At 40.1% G+C, this 14,867-nt stretch overlaps 1 protein-coding gene across 1 annotated transcript; it reads left to right on the top strand.

The window, feature by feature from the left end:
- The first annotated feature begins 7,253 nt into the window (after positions 1 to 7,253).
- LOC139199103 (uncharacterized) lies at positions 7,254 to 13,295 on the top strand. The gene is made up of 11 exons (XM_070828118.1): positions 7,254 to 7,357; positions 7,745 to 7,893; positions 7,975 to 8,137; positions 8,571 to 8,957; positions 9,523 to 9,804; positions 9,895 to 9,918; positions 10,147 to 10,248; positions 10,359 to 10,389; positions 10,814 to 10,863; positions 11,033 to 11,067; positions 12,629 to 13,295. Exons 1-11 carry the CDS (start codon positions 7,288 to 7,290, stop codon positions 12,725 to 12,727), a joined length of 1,392 nt encoding a protein of 463 aa, XP_070684219.1. The 5' UTR covers positions 7,254 to 7,287; the 3' UTR covers positions 12,728 to 13,295.
- Positions 13,296 to 14,867: the final 1,572 nt, after the last annotated feature.

The following is a 14,867-nucleotide window of genomic DNA, read 5'->3' as shown; positions in this document are numbered from 1 at the left end:
CGCTACAACTGCACATGCACAGAAATGACCAGTAACACACAGCACAATTGATAAAAAAGCACTGTTTTCATGTTATCAGCATCATCACTATTATCAGTACTGAAACCCAGATAGATTAGCTAATTGATGTCAGTAGGCTACTGAAAAACTGCTGATGATATCCAGCACTACAGAAAAAAAATCTGTAGCCACTTCAACACATATTTGCATGTACTTGTGTGTGTGTGTGTGTGTGTGTGTGTGTGTGTGTGTGTGTGTGTGTGTCTGTGTCTTAATGGAGGTCTGCGCCTCCTACTGCCACATTACACCAGTTGGTTTAGAGAGGTGGCTGATGAGTACCAACCAGTACATGATGACTCATCCTCACTTTCAACATTGCACCACAGCTCTTCAAAGAGTGCTGTGAAGGGTTTCATATCACTGATCACATTAAGTATGACAGTGATAGTTTGATAGCCACAATATTCTGCCATGTCGCATCTATTGACCCTTTTCATTATCAATGCAACATACACTGATTGGTTTGCTGTGCTGTACTCCATGGTGGATATTAACAACAAAGTCTCCATAACAACAGAAAATACACTATGTCGTGCAAAAAAGGTCAAACAGGATGTTAAAATGTTATAACCCAGTCAAATTATACCTCCAACAATAAATGTCTCAATGACAACTGTTTATTGCCTTTATCATCTTGAAAACAAGACGATGTTTATAGCCCCACTGTGGAGCCTGCGATGTTTATTACACGGCACATTGCTAAAGGGTTTGTATGACCAAACAAAATATCAGCAAAGATGGTTTTTCATATTCTTAGAGCCTTAGGAATCCAGATAATGACAGCAGACGAGTCATTAAAATCAACATGGTTTATCACCTTAGGGGTTTGTGCCCATGAATTCATGGCAATTTGCCTATTAGAATAGGAGATATTGAATGTGCTGGTTATTTTGGCCTGATGATGCTGCACCGATGACCTAAATGGACAGCAATTATCCTCTGGGGGCTGGTTACAGATTGTTAAATTCTTAAGGAAAATGGAAACTTTGTCCTAATAATGACACTATGTATATTACAAAAACATTCCTCTGGGAATCAAGATAATACACAGTAATTTACATGGACATTTTGCTCATAGATGTTGTGAACCAGTGTTCATGGAAAAACAGACCTGCTGACAAAACTGCTTACAATGAACATAATTATAACTCTTTACCCTGAACCAGGACTGATGGCGGTAGGATGGTTTACTGAAAGAATCAAGCACACCTCATGAGCAATATCACACATTTGTATAATGAAAGTGGCCACAACACGCCTGAGTACATGATCTCATGATCCTCCTCCCACGTTCACATAACTAAAGAGGGCTGCTGCCTTTAACCGCTCTGCACGATGCCTGAATAATGCATTATTCTCTTTGCAAGCTACCCACAGCCATTTCAATTTTAACAGCACTAATTTTAGCAAAAGTCTGTGACTGAAATGAAAACAACTTCAGGGTTTTCCCAGATTAAAAAACACAACTTAGATTTGCAAGTGGCAGCGCTACAATGACAGTCGACATAAGGTGGAGAAGCAGAGAAATATTTTGCAGCTACGCTCTGGAAAACTTTTCTCAGGAATTTAAATGAGCATTGCCTATTAGTGCAAGACATGGCATACACACTCACATAGGTCACCTCACACCCCGGCAACTGGGTCACATGTAAAGTGCTGCGGATTAAGCATTTTGAGGTGTTCTGCATTGAGATCACTGGAGGACTAATATATCTATCTGGATCAAACCCAGAGATGTTACAGATATGTTTAAGATCGTGGGCAGCCTAGATTAATGTTTCTGACTTGTCCTCAGCATTGAAGGACAAAGTGAAGGGGAAAGAAAAGAGGCCAGAGGAGAAAACAGGAGGATTATGTGAGTGTGTGCACATTTGCACGTGACTGTACGAGTGGGAGGGTGTCACCTACTGCGTACAATAGTAGGTCAGGTTGTCACGAAGCAGCCAGTGGGATTTGCTCATATAGGACAAAGACATGAGAGCATACATGCAGTGCAACTAGGAGAGTGCTTAATATGGTAGAGAAATTCAAAAAACGCAACTGTGCATAATGTGCATGTGTTCGTTTATCTGTATACAATCTTATTTGGGTCACATGATCATAATAGAATAGATATTGTTTTAGGTTGTTCTTATTCTCTCGTACTTGGGTCACAAGAAGAGAATTCTCCTAATTAAATAATGATTAAATATTAATAAGAGCTTGTAATAAATGCCTAATGGCACTGCACTGTGAAGTGTAAAATGTAAAGCATTTATACTGTGTTGGATCTACTAACAGTCAGTTCATCCAATCAACCCATTTCCCAGGTCAGCGCCAAGCTTCCCCCAGGAGCTAATCAGTGCCTCCGCAATGTTCCTGCTGATGAGCAGCACAACACTTGGGAGCCAATCAACAACCATGTTCAAACTCCCTGACATGCAGTGAGAACAGAGGGGCACGAGGGATGTCCACTGTGACACATGTAGTGACACAGAATTTAGTGTTTATTTCTGAACTTCATAGTCACCCAGCAACTAATATTACAGGAACAGCCCGAAACAACCCCAGCTCGGCCTCAGAGCTGAGATAATTTGGCGTGCTGGAGATAGAGCAGCTGCCACTGTGAAAGAGGAGTCTGACCCGGTCGTTTCCCCAATGGCTTTCTCAAGCAGGGATCTGAGAGAAGCAAAATGTATAGTAACAATCAACAAAAACTCTGCTTGGATTTCCATTTCACTCCAAAATACACCAACCATTTTCTAAATCCTGTTCAGGGTTTCAAGAGGCTGGAGTTGTCTCAGCACAGACTGGGCCAGAGGGATGAGACACCTTGAGGAGGTTATCAGTCTTGGTTTAAATACACGTCAGATGCAAAATGTTAGGGGTCTATTCATTATAGCTCAATTGAAGTTAGATTTCAACGAAGGTTTAGGGATTCCTTTAATGGTTTGTATGTCAGCTCCATCTCCTTCTATCATTGAACAGTGATAGGATGATTGTTTTTACCTGACCTACCAAATCACTTCAGAAATGTGATGTCTCTAATTTTCTGCACTTACAATTAAAATGTAGCACAAATGTTAAAAGTAAAATCACATATCTCCCCCAGAGATCATTCAAGTTACTTTTCCTGCTACAGTACAACTTCACAACTTTCTTGCTCCACACTAAACCTTCACATCAGGGAGGTAAAGGAGCATCAGACTGTGGTGATGGACATAACCTACAGATATCCACTGTTTCCTCTGCTCATAACCATTTCTTCCTACTTTGGCTCCAACGTGGAAAGCCTTCATAAGGAAACCTCCTCTCTGCACTCCAGGTCCAGCTGAGCTCTACCCAGTCACACAATCACACTCTCGTGTGTCAAATAAGAAAAGTGGAGCTTTTCATCACATTAGCCAGTGAACGCATCTTTCCAAGAGGCAAAGTAGTCCATTAAGTTTCAGAAAACATTCCGTTTGCCTCTTGCACCTTATTCAATTTCAATGTCAGAGGGTAGCCTTTTAGTTTAACAGAGTAAATAAACGACACGTAAATGCAAATATATACAATTAGTGAAGACATGTGCTCTCACCTGTTCTGCTTGACCAAACTGAGAACCCAACTGCACCAAGTGTTCATGGCGGATAAACCCGTCTGAGTCCTCGTCACACAAGTCAAACACCTCCTTAAGTTTCCTCACGACTGTCGGCAGATGCTCCGGCTCAGGTGTAAAGTCTTCAGCCATGTCGTTAGTGCTTCATTTTCCCTCTTACGGGATGTTTAGTCCCGACGTGAAGCACGACGGCACCATGTTGTTTGGAAAGCGCTGGGGCTGCGAGAGGAGGGGGGAGGGGGGGAGGAAGAAGAGGAGAGATGCTGCTAATGGGCAGAAGACAAGTCCCAGCCAGTAATACCAGCACCAGTAATGTGTAGAAACTTACCACTCAGTTTGCCCTCACTTTGAGCTTCACTCAAGGGCTCGCAGCTAATAGCTAATAATGGTTGCTAATTGCCTTAGCAACCACTGTTGCTAGGAGCTTTGACACAGGAAGCTCAGGAGCTTCATACCAGAATATGCTTGCACAGAAACCAAAGGTAGGCAAGGCAAATGCAAAGGCAAAAAAAATGGCAAAACAAATCAACAAATGTGTAAAAAGTGATGTATGAACAAAACCCTGGCCCCTAACCTGGCCTATTGTCATCCAGAGGCTGTGACATAAACAATAGGAGCCATAGGACGCCAGTTGTTAAGTAGGTGTGAAGTCAGTGTATCATATTCACAAACACAACTTAGCATGTTAACATTTTCTAATTAGCCATAAGCACAAAGTAATGAGTCTGATGGGAATATTTTAGTATATGAGCCAAGATTGTGACTTCTTGGTGGCAAAAGTCAGGGGATCACAGTTCATCTTTAGAAGGCCGTTGTCTGTACCAAGTTTCATGGCGGTCTGTCCGATAGCTGTGAAGACGTTTCATTCTAACCTCATGGTGGTGCTAGAGGAAAAGCCAGAGGATCACTTAAGTCAGTCGGATTTACTGTCTGGTCACCATGGATGTCAGCACACAATCCATCAAGTAGCCGAGAAGTTGAGATATTTCACGTAAGTGAAAACTATGACTTGGTGATGACGCCAGAGGAGAGGTCAGGAGATCACCATAATGGATATCTAATAAATTTCATGGCAATCCATCTAATAGTTATTCAGTCTGGACCAAAGTGGTGGACTAACAGAGAGCCTGACATCTCCATCCATGGAGCCATGCTGCAAAAATGGCTTAAAATGAAGAGAGAACATATTAAGAACTTGCACGTTAGCTCACAGTAAGATGAGGACATGGAGATTTGCAAGCAGTAGGTTCTTGTCTTCCACCCTGAGCAGCTTTAAACCTTCTGCATCTCTCTGTGTGACAAGGAAGCTCACTCTTTAAATTATGGAAATAGTCTGAGATGAAGAAATCAGTCATGTCACGTTGCTCCAGGCTTGAGCTCTTGTCACACGACAGAGAGGGATTTCATTAAAATCTTCACACTCGTGAAGTCGTCACTGTCAGACAGCTCTGCAACTGTAAAATCTATTTTGATTTAGACCTTTATAGTGCCAGCAGGCCAAGGAAGAAGTTGTGATATCAAGAAAACAAAACAAGGGCTGCATGTGTTTCATTTGTGAACGTCTCGCTGGTTTACAGGCATGTGTTTTACAGAGCTTCGCTTAGATTGTTCTTTAATCGTTTCTACCCTCGTCATGTCTCTGGTGGCATCCTTTCTAGTATTTATGCATACATATTTTTCAACACGCTTTAATTTTAGCCTCTCATCAGTGGCAGTTTCACACAAAGGTCAATGCTGTTAATTAGCAAGTGGAGCAGAGAGCAGCACAAGCTCCTGGATCACATGCAAGGACCAGATGTAAAATCACTGATTTATGAGGAGATGCTGTGCTGCTGTCTGGGGGAAAAAAACCCAAACAAAACAGAATTACTGTAGTGCAAGCTGAAAGCAGAAATAATGATGCTGAAATATAACCCACAATTTGTTTTGTAAATAAGTAGTGTAATAGATTGTCTCCTCGTGGATTTAAGGGGCGGTGGTGATGCATGCGTTTACTGGTGCTCACATAAACTGTTATTTCAGTTTACAGATCCCAGAGCTGCATTTGAAACAAGTGTGTATTTCTGGTTATCAGTAATGTTTACTCTGTAGGCATCGTTAAAGAGGAGGGGAATATGGTGTTTTATTTAGAAAATGATTCATTGGTGCTATTTCTTAAGACCAACAACTAATCTTCTTCCTTGAAAATATACCAGCAGCCAGTAGTTCTTCTCTTTTGTATTTGACATGCATCACTGTGTTCGCTTCCTTGCCCATGTTGTGTGGGAATGACACATCAAAGTTTTAAAATATTAAGAGATTCTTGAAAGAAACATTTTTTTTTTTTACCAAGTTGTCCTGTTTAACCAAGTTTTCTTTATGAGTATGAACTCTGACACACAGATGATGTGTTTTTAATGGTTTTAAAACCTTCCAGCGTTTCACCTTATCACTTTTTATAAGAGGAGGGTGTTAAAGAGAAAGTGATTGGCAGGCGGCTCTTTCAAGAATCTGCACTTGACCTTCATGATTAGATTTACTACTCCTCTATCACTGGCTTCACTGTCAATAAAATACAGTAGACCCGATCTTCCTTAAAAATTAACTGATGAAGGAATATAACTCTTCATTTTGCTGGGTGCTATAGTGGAAGTTCCCAGAGTAATGGTCCCACACTAATGTGATTTAAGTCCTTTCTCTTCTTTAGGAATATTTACCACCTTGAGATAAATTGAATTTATAACCTGTACTTTGATTCTCCTTTATGCTTAAGTTAGCTCCTCTCTCATAGAAACTAAACTATTTCTGCTTCACGGAGATTCAAGTCTGGAGTTGTTGATACAGTGGATAAACATCTTGTTTCATCTAACAATGACCTAATTCTTGATCTCTATTTTCCAATTCCTCTTTTCTTCTAACATCTGCAGATGTTGCTGCCACAAACTTTTTCCCACACTTTTCCCAGACTAGCCGACTTCTTTGTGCCCCACAAAGAACAGCCTTTTATGTATACTCTAATAAAAAAAAGAAAGAAACTTTTTTAAAAAAACGTATCCATATCCACCCCCAGGTTTACGGAGATATCAAAATAAATCAGTAAAAATGAACAATAACAACTAAAATAAGAGTTGATCCAAGAAGACACAAACTGAAATAGAATAATTCATTACCTTCAAAACAAAATTTGAAACAGATTTCATCCCCCATCCCTCTATTGTTATTCTATCACAGAAAAAGTATGAAAGTAAAGTGACAGGATAACATTTTTCTCACTTGTGTTGGAATTGCAGCACAACTTTAATGCAATAACGATGATAGTGGGCATGTTTGAGGAGAATGCAAAAGCAGCTTACTACCAAGCAGGTCATAATGGCAGCGGGTGACATCAGGGAATATTTCTCTCCATTATTGTGCTGATGCAGACATATTTTTACATGTGGGTTAGTGAGAGACAGCGCTGCTACTATTTATTCTCATCTTACCAAGCATCCAACCAATGACCACCAAAAAAGGAAGTGTGTTTACAGGTTCCACTTCCCCCATCGGCCCGTCTTAAAGAGGATGTCGCACATATCAAGAAAACAGAGAGAGAGAGAGAGAGAGAGAGAGAGAGAGCAGTCGTTGCTTTCTTACTTTGACCATTTAGTCGTCTTCTTCTTGTGTCAAAGATGCAGCTTGTTAGTGGTGGACAATCACTTTGGATATACACTTTGCTATTAACTTCTCTACAACTCTGGGGTAAGTGTCATACTGGAGGTGTTTCTAAACACATCATTTCCTCTGTTACTGAAACATATTCAAAAGGTTTGCACTAGAAATATCAATTCATTGATTTTCTTGGGTTAAAAAATGAAGTAAACAATAGTTGAACTGCCATACAATGTGTAATCATCAACACCAACAGTTCTGTCTATTATGAATTTGCTAAATATTTAAGTAACAGGAAGTAGTTTTATGTTCTATTTGGATTTTCTTATCAGCTGCAATCCCAGTTTTCGTACAAAGGGACTGCGTGTAGCAATCACGGCAGTGTTTTCACATGCCTGCTGCACAGCTGCACTGTTGCTCCACTAACAGACTTAACTGATTCCTGCTGTATGTAATTCCTTTCTCTCTTGTGTCTAGGAAGACTATCAGCTTCCACTTCCTCTCCCACTCTTCCAGCACCTACACTTGACATCTATTTGGGGTCAAAGGACTCAGTGGTTCTTGTCTGTCGTGCCCCAGAGGGCCACCGTGGGGTTTTGTTCAAGTTGTACCGATTCAGGGAAAAGGTAATTATTTTTTTTAGGAATTTTGTTTTCTGTTGCACTACCACTGGGCTAATGTTATTTTATTTCTCTTCATTTATTCAGGTGGACTCACTGGGCCTGGAGTCGAGTGCTCAGGAGGTTCAGTTCACTGTGAGGGTAAGGGAAGGGGACTCAGGCCAACCTGAACTCTTTTGCTGTCTGTACAAGGACCAGGATGGCCGTTATAGTGCGTTTAGTCCCTATTTTCAGCTGGAGCACCAGAAAGGTGAGTCTGTATTATTTGTATCTCCACCTATTACACATATATCTTCATATATCTTATATCTCTATATCTTTAGATTTTAGTCGAGCTGATTTGTTCAATCTGCACCCAGTCATGATTCACATGTGGTTTGATATAATAAACACTCCCATCCGCTCCTCTCCAACCCCTGAAACACACTGCTGCATGCAGGTGCTCTCTGTGGTCTCTTATTGTCCTCCGCTCTGTGGGTGTGTGTAGTTATAGTTACATCCTGCTCTTCATACAGAAACCACACACACACCCACACACACAAAAGCATCACACACAATGCACACAGGCTTCCACTGTTGACGGTTACAGAAGGAAGTTTGGCTATAACTGTGGTGAGCTAAGGTTAGCAGTTTGCTGACTGTTTTTTTTTTTGTCTTCACTCTCGCTCTCTGCACCCTTCCAGATGCTGCCCCTACTCGCTCCGTTCCCTCTTTCCCTCCTCCAGTGTTGTCTGTGCAGCCCTCTACTGGTGTGGTAAAACATGGGGACATGCTCTCCTTCAGCTGCTCAGTCCCCGCTCGTCTGTCCAAGCCTCAGTCCCAGTCCAGCCACAACAACAAACCCGTGACTTTCCTTTTGCTGAGGACTGCAGAAGAAACAGGGGCGACATCTATTGTCCTCCAGCCTCAGGCCAGTCAGGTATCAAACCCTGAACCTCAGCCGGGAGTCTTCACTGTGGGGCCAGTGAGGGGAGGAGAGGAGGGCAAGTACACCTGCCTTTACCAGATCACCAAAAAAAGAGGACTGGTTAATTCAACCGTCAGCAACATGGTTCAAATCACTGTTACAGGTGAGGATGTCCCACAAGAGTTTTTGCTCTCAGGGCCTGAAAGCGGCCTCCCTATTAAAACTGACCTTTCTAGCCCACTGACATTTCTTTTGATTAATATCATACGTGTTTTCTAATGTACCTTTTAACGTTGTTATATATTTAGGAATTAAATATTGCGTTTGTTATTATGACCCAGGATTGAAAAATGTTCCATTTAATTGGATTAATTACTGAATGCTTGGATATAATTTGCAGCGGAAGTGAATGTTTATGAGCATTTGTCTTCAGAATTTAATGTTAAGTGTTACAGTGCTCCCAAAAAACACTAGTAATTAATTTCTTTGTGTGTTAATCTGCTGCTTTTTTCCTCAATTAATCAATACATTGTGTTGTTCAACTTGACATATCGTAATTGCTTATTTTGTCCGGCCAACAGTCCAAATCCCCCATATGTCCATTTTATTATCGAATGAGAAAAGGAGAGTCTTTTTTTGTTTTTGCTTTAAGATTACCTCACCAATTGATACACACAGCATCACCTTTCACTCTGGTCAATGTTTCCTCTGATTTTATCTATTGCCAGACGCGTTGCCAGTGCCCACCCTTGTTCTCCAGCAGCAGACAGACGTGTGGCATTTGCTCTGCACGGGGTCTCCTGCGTACCCGGGTGCTGTGTTCTCCCTCTATTTGGCTGATAATGAACTTCCTGTTGCCTCTCATCATGCCACCTTGATTCATCATCAGGCCACTTTTCCAGTGCCTGTCCAGGACACTCCAATGGCTCTGTACCAGTGCCAGTACAGCGTCCTCCTGGGAAGGAAATGGAGCAGCTCTGAGCGCAGCCTCTCTTTGGCTGTAACCAGAGGTACAGAGTCACAGTTGCACTTTTATATATGTGCTTTCTCTAGAGCAGAATTTATCACAAAAATGTGACTGGTTGCTTCTTTTCTTTCAGGAAATCCCCCTCCGTCATCACCAGGTACATCTACACTGGCATGTTTTTATATTATTTCATATTAAGTTTCATACAATGTGAATTTTCAGTGGCAGGAAGTTAAAATGACTCAGACTTTCTGTCAAATTGAAATGTGTCATATCTGAGCTGTGAGGGAAGTAGACACAGCAACCTTTAATTGTACTTTTTTTCCAGTAAACATGAATAACAATACTATCATGTCTGAGAATAATGCCTGTGTGATGTCCGCAGATTTGTCTGGTGTGGACTGGCCTCTTGTACTGGGCTCTTTCTCTGCTGTTGTATTGTTCCTTTGCTCAGTGGCACTCGTCGCTGTGGTGGCACACAGGAAAGGTATTTCAAGCATGAATCTCTTTCTGCTTCTGCTTTCTCACTGATACAAGCACTGTCGTGATTGTCTTCCTTTGTAAAACGTATTATTTCCTTTCTTTCTTCTTTAAAAGTAAAAGCAGCAGCTGAGGAAAAGAAGAAAAGGTAATGTCTTTTTAGAGCTCATTATGTCATAGTTTTGTCTTCCTAAAGTTATCATAAACAAGTGAGATTTACCATGAGTGCTGTGACAACCGTTACATGTGAGCAACATTTAGAGGCAGTTAACTGCAGATATTTTCCCCAAGATGGTAACATAATAAGCTCTATAAATTTGATCAGAATTTGCCCAAATATGATATATACTTTAAAAACGTATATTGGCCAGCAGAGAATTGTAGCTATACTTTATTAAGCCCTCTCCCACAATATGAATATTCATTTCACATTATAGGCCTGCATGTAGCCTTTGCACTGCTCTGATTTGGGATATCAAGTTGATTTTCATATAACTTGGTACATAAAATGCATTATTGCATTGCAGCATTGGTATTGTGGTATAAAATTGTGCTGCATTGAACTGTTTCAGACAGGAAGCGCAGTTCTGGACTCAAGTTCATGCTAAGGATCATGTTGTTGGTGAGTTTATGATCATATTTACAGATAGCTGAAGTGTTTTTTCATTCAGTCCCTTCTAATTTCTTCAAATATTAGGGTTATATTGTATAAATATTGCAAGATTAGTGATGCATCGATACAAACCACCGCGTGACAGTGTGCTTTTTTTTCTTTTTTGTTTGTTTGGCAGACCTTACCCTGAGGCGTACAAGCTTCGCCACGCAGGTAAATATTCATCAATACCTGAATATCAAATTCCTGGATGATTTATCAACTATGATTAAACTTGTATAGCTCCCATTTACCATTGTACTTACTTTATATTACAACACTTTGAGTTAATGGATAAGGCTAGCTGGCTTTTTGTTATTGACAACAAATCCCAAGAAAAAAAGACCAACAATGTGAGAGACCATCTCTCAGTAGTTAATTTTTTTTAAAAACAGGTCACAAATGTATAATTATATCTTTTAAAAGGTTTAATATTTTCCTAAAACAGTTGGACACAGGAGTTCATGACATCAGTTCTCAAATAGGAGTGAAAAGAACATTTGTTGGAGACTATTTCCAGCAGTAGATAAATACACATTTGGTGTTTGCAGTATTTATGGCAGCAGAATAATGAATGAGGGTTTGGCTTGAATGAAGTGCTGTGCCCTTGTCTATCATAATGAAGAAAACTTGCGTTTGGATAAACAATAGTAGTTAGTATTATCAGTTCATTGACGGTTTTGGTTCTGTCATGGTGACAATGAGAAAAAACGTAGACGTCACCAGACTTTATCCTTTGTCCATGTGAAACTTTGCAAAAGGGACATTTTGACACAGAAATAAAGCAGATATTGTGCGTTTTTTTGACATTAGTCCACATCCTTCTTTTGGTATTTCTCCATTTTTCTCCTGTAGATTCATTATGACAAACAACTATAAACTTCCTGGTCCTTTTGCTGTAAACAAACACACACACATACGTGCCTGCACACAGACGAACACATGTACACACACACTGCTACTCACTAAACATACTGTCAACCCACACATATTCCTCATTAGTGCTGTTGCTCAGAGTTTGGGTCCTTCTCTCATTAGTTGTAATCACTTTCATTAATTAGCCTGATGAAGGGCTCTCATTAGACTAAAGGCTTTGTCTCAGTCTTAGCAGTGATGTGGAGAGTGTCCTTGTCTTTGCAGCTATTTTTTGACATATTTTTATCAGTTATATCTTATTTTATTACATATTGTTACTACAAAGAGGCATATGGTAATTAACTTTCAAAACTTGTTCAGTCCACTTAAGAGAGACTCTCCCTGAAGCCTGGATGCTCGTGGTTTTACAGTAAAGGCTTCATGTGGTTGATGGAAACTTTCAGTCGAATCTCTGTGGAAATACCAGAAGTCATGGTGGTGAAGAAAGACTGAGTGACAAAACTGCAATGATATTCAATAAGCAGCATCTGAGGACTGGCTGTCTCCAGGAACTCAGTCAGAAACATCATTGGTCCGTTGTGACAGAAATTGTGAATTGTGACTGATGAGTTTAGAATATGAGGAAATAGGAGAAATTCAGGGGAATGAAGGCAGAACATGAGAAAAAAGATCTTCCTTATTTCACTTTTCACAACACAATCATGTGGCACACTCAGTGACGATACAAGGTCATGAAATACTCAAAATATTTTTTGTGTTGTATCTAATGTGTCCAGATACAGGAAAACCTATTTTAAATGGCAGTATGCTGAGATCATTAACAGCTTACACAACTGTGTTTGTGTATGTTTATGTGCAGGAATGGGCCAGTGCGGACACAACTACAGAGACGGCCTCCAGATCCCCTTTATGGAACTCGCTGTCCACATTCACAACCCCGATCCATCCAGTCCATTAGAAATGTTTGTTTTCTCTCTCTCTCTCTCTCTCTCTCTCTCTCTCTCTCTGTCCCTCTCTCTCTCTTTCTCCCCTTGTGTTTATACTTTATTTGAGTTTATCAGTGTAGCATCAGTTGGAGTTACACAGCAGGACAGGAAGGGCTATTTCCTCAGTTCCTATTTCACGTGTAGCAGTAAAATTGTACAATTTGACAGGATATGATGTTTGTTTGATCTTACATGTTACTGAGCCAGTGAATCTAAATACAGATTTTATTATTGTTATAAAGTTTGCATGTGTTTTGTCAATAGTTCACCTACAGTTTCAGTGTTTGTTCTAAAAATGTCACTACAAGGTCCTTTTTTAATATATTCCATTATATTACACATTACATCATCTTTATCAACAGATGCAGTTTCATTAGTTGTTATTGAATTCAGTAACTGCCGTTCAGTGTGTGACTCTTTTGTTTTTGTCAAATGATCTACCTGTCTTTAGGATCAACTAATAATTTCAAAGTGATATTTATTGTACATTCCAGCATCATCAACAAAGTTTTTAACTCCATCTGGTGTATGCAGTAACACAGTAGTAATAATAATAAAGTTTATATATCAATTACAGTATCAGGTATTACGTCATTAAGTGCTTTACATACATACAGATGTATTACTAAAAGGACAGGACATGATGATGTGTCTCATAAATGTATTGTGCTGGCATAGCCGTACAATACAGTGTTGTAGTGACTGTGAAGAAAAAGACATCACTTAGCCTGTTGTAGTTTTGCTAAATATTCTGCAGAGGGCACCGTTTAGATGTAATTTGAAAGTCAAAAACACACCCACAGCGCAGCATACAAAGCAGGTCCTGTTTTCAGTGGAACAGTGCGACTGTGGCGTGCATGGATCCAAGCAATCCTTGTGTATCCATAATAAAACACCAACACTGATGTATGCTGCAGCTTACTGTGTGATGATAAGGGAATCATCGACCTTGATGACCTTATGTTTGAGCCCTCATATCTGTTTTGTTTTTTCTACATTGTACAGTAAGTGAATGTGCTGAGACTTCAATACTGTGTAAAAGTAAGAAGGTTAAATGACTGAGGGAGGGAGACACACCTCCCAACTGTTTATGTGTTTTTTATGGTGGACAATAATTCAGCAGAGAAAGGCTGTCATTGTACTTCAGGAAGCAGCAGAAAGCCAACTCTGTATTAACACTGACTTTTATTACATTTTACTGGCCTCTGTAGCAACATGGGGCTTTCTTTCGGTGGCAGACATGTACACAGGGAATATGTTTGTTCATTTCTTTCAAACACAGAAAAATAACACAGATGAAATGCAAGGATAGTGATAGATAACTTTAAGGGTTGCAAAGTCTGCATGATGTCTAGCTCATATTCATGTCTGAGTCATAGTTTACTCTTCTTGTGTGGTCACACACACACACACACTGAGAATATTCAGCCCCAGATGATGGCATTAGACTGATTTGTTTGAATAATAGGCAGAATAACGATAAGCATCCTGAGCGATGTGAACATGCTGATGAACTTAAGTGGAACTTTAATTTGCACCTACATCACTCTGGGTAGTGGCAGCTTCACTGTGTGTGCACATGGGACACACTGAATTAATACAGTATGATACAGTAATTGCCCTTTTAATGCCACCCCATGCGGTTGCTCCAGTGTATTAGCTAAAGGAGTTTGCAAAGACTGAACAAGGAGGTGTATGCTGAAATCTAAGACTGTCGGGGGTGTCGGCATCTCATCTACACCCTGAAAGCAGCTGGTTTGGGCCCATCGTTTAATTTAATCTGATGCAATGCCCTTCATCAATTTAGTAAGTCATGACTAAAGTGAGGGTTTAGGTTGTGTGGGAAATTATTGTATGTTATTATCCTCAATAGATTATATCAAATTAAAACAAAATGCTGTTGCTTTGTCCATTTTTCTGACCGCTTCAGAAACATTAGCTTAAGGCCTTTTGGTTTGTAGACAGTTCACCCATCTCTGTCTTTACAGGAACATGCGGTAATATAAATCAAACAGCCTTGTAAAATGATTGATATTTCAAGGGCAAAAGCAAACATGAATTATTAAGTCATATTTTCGATGTGAAAGTTCAACGAATGAAATGTGAGAGATA

This window comes from Pempheris klunzingeri, chromosome 3, assembly GCF_042242105.1.
Source record: "Pempheris klunzingeri isolate RE-2024b chromosome 3, fPemKlu1.hap1, whole genome shotgun sequence".
Taxonomy (NCBI): Eukaryota; Metazoa; Chordata; class Actinopteri; order Acropomatiformes; family Pempheridae; genus Pempheris; species Pempheris klunzingeri.
The sequence above is the reverse complement of the archived record's forward strand: the minus strand, read 5'-3'. Positions and strand labels throughout refer to the sequence as shown.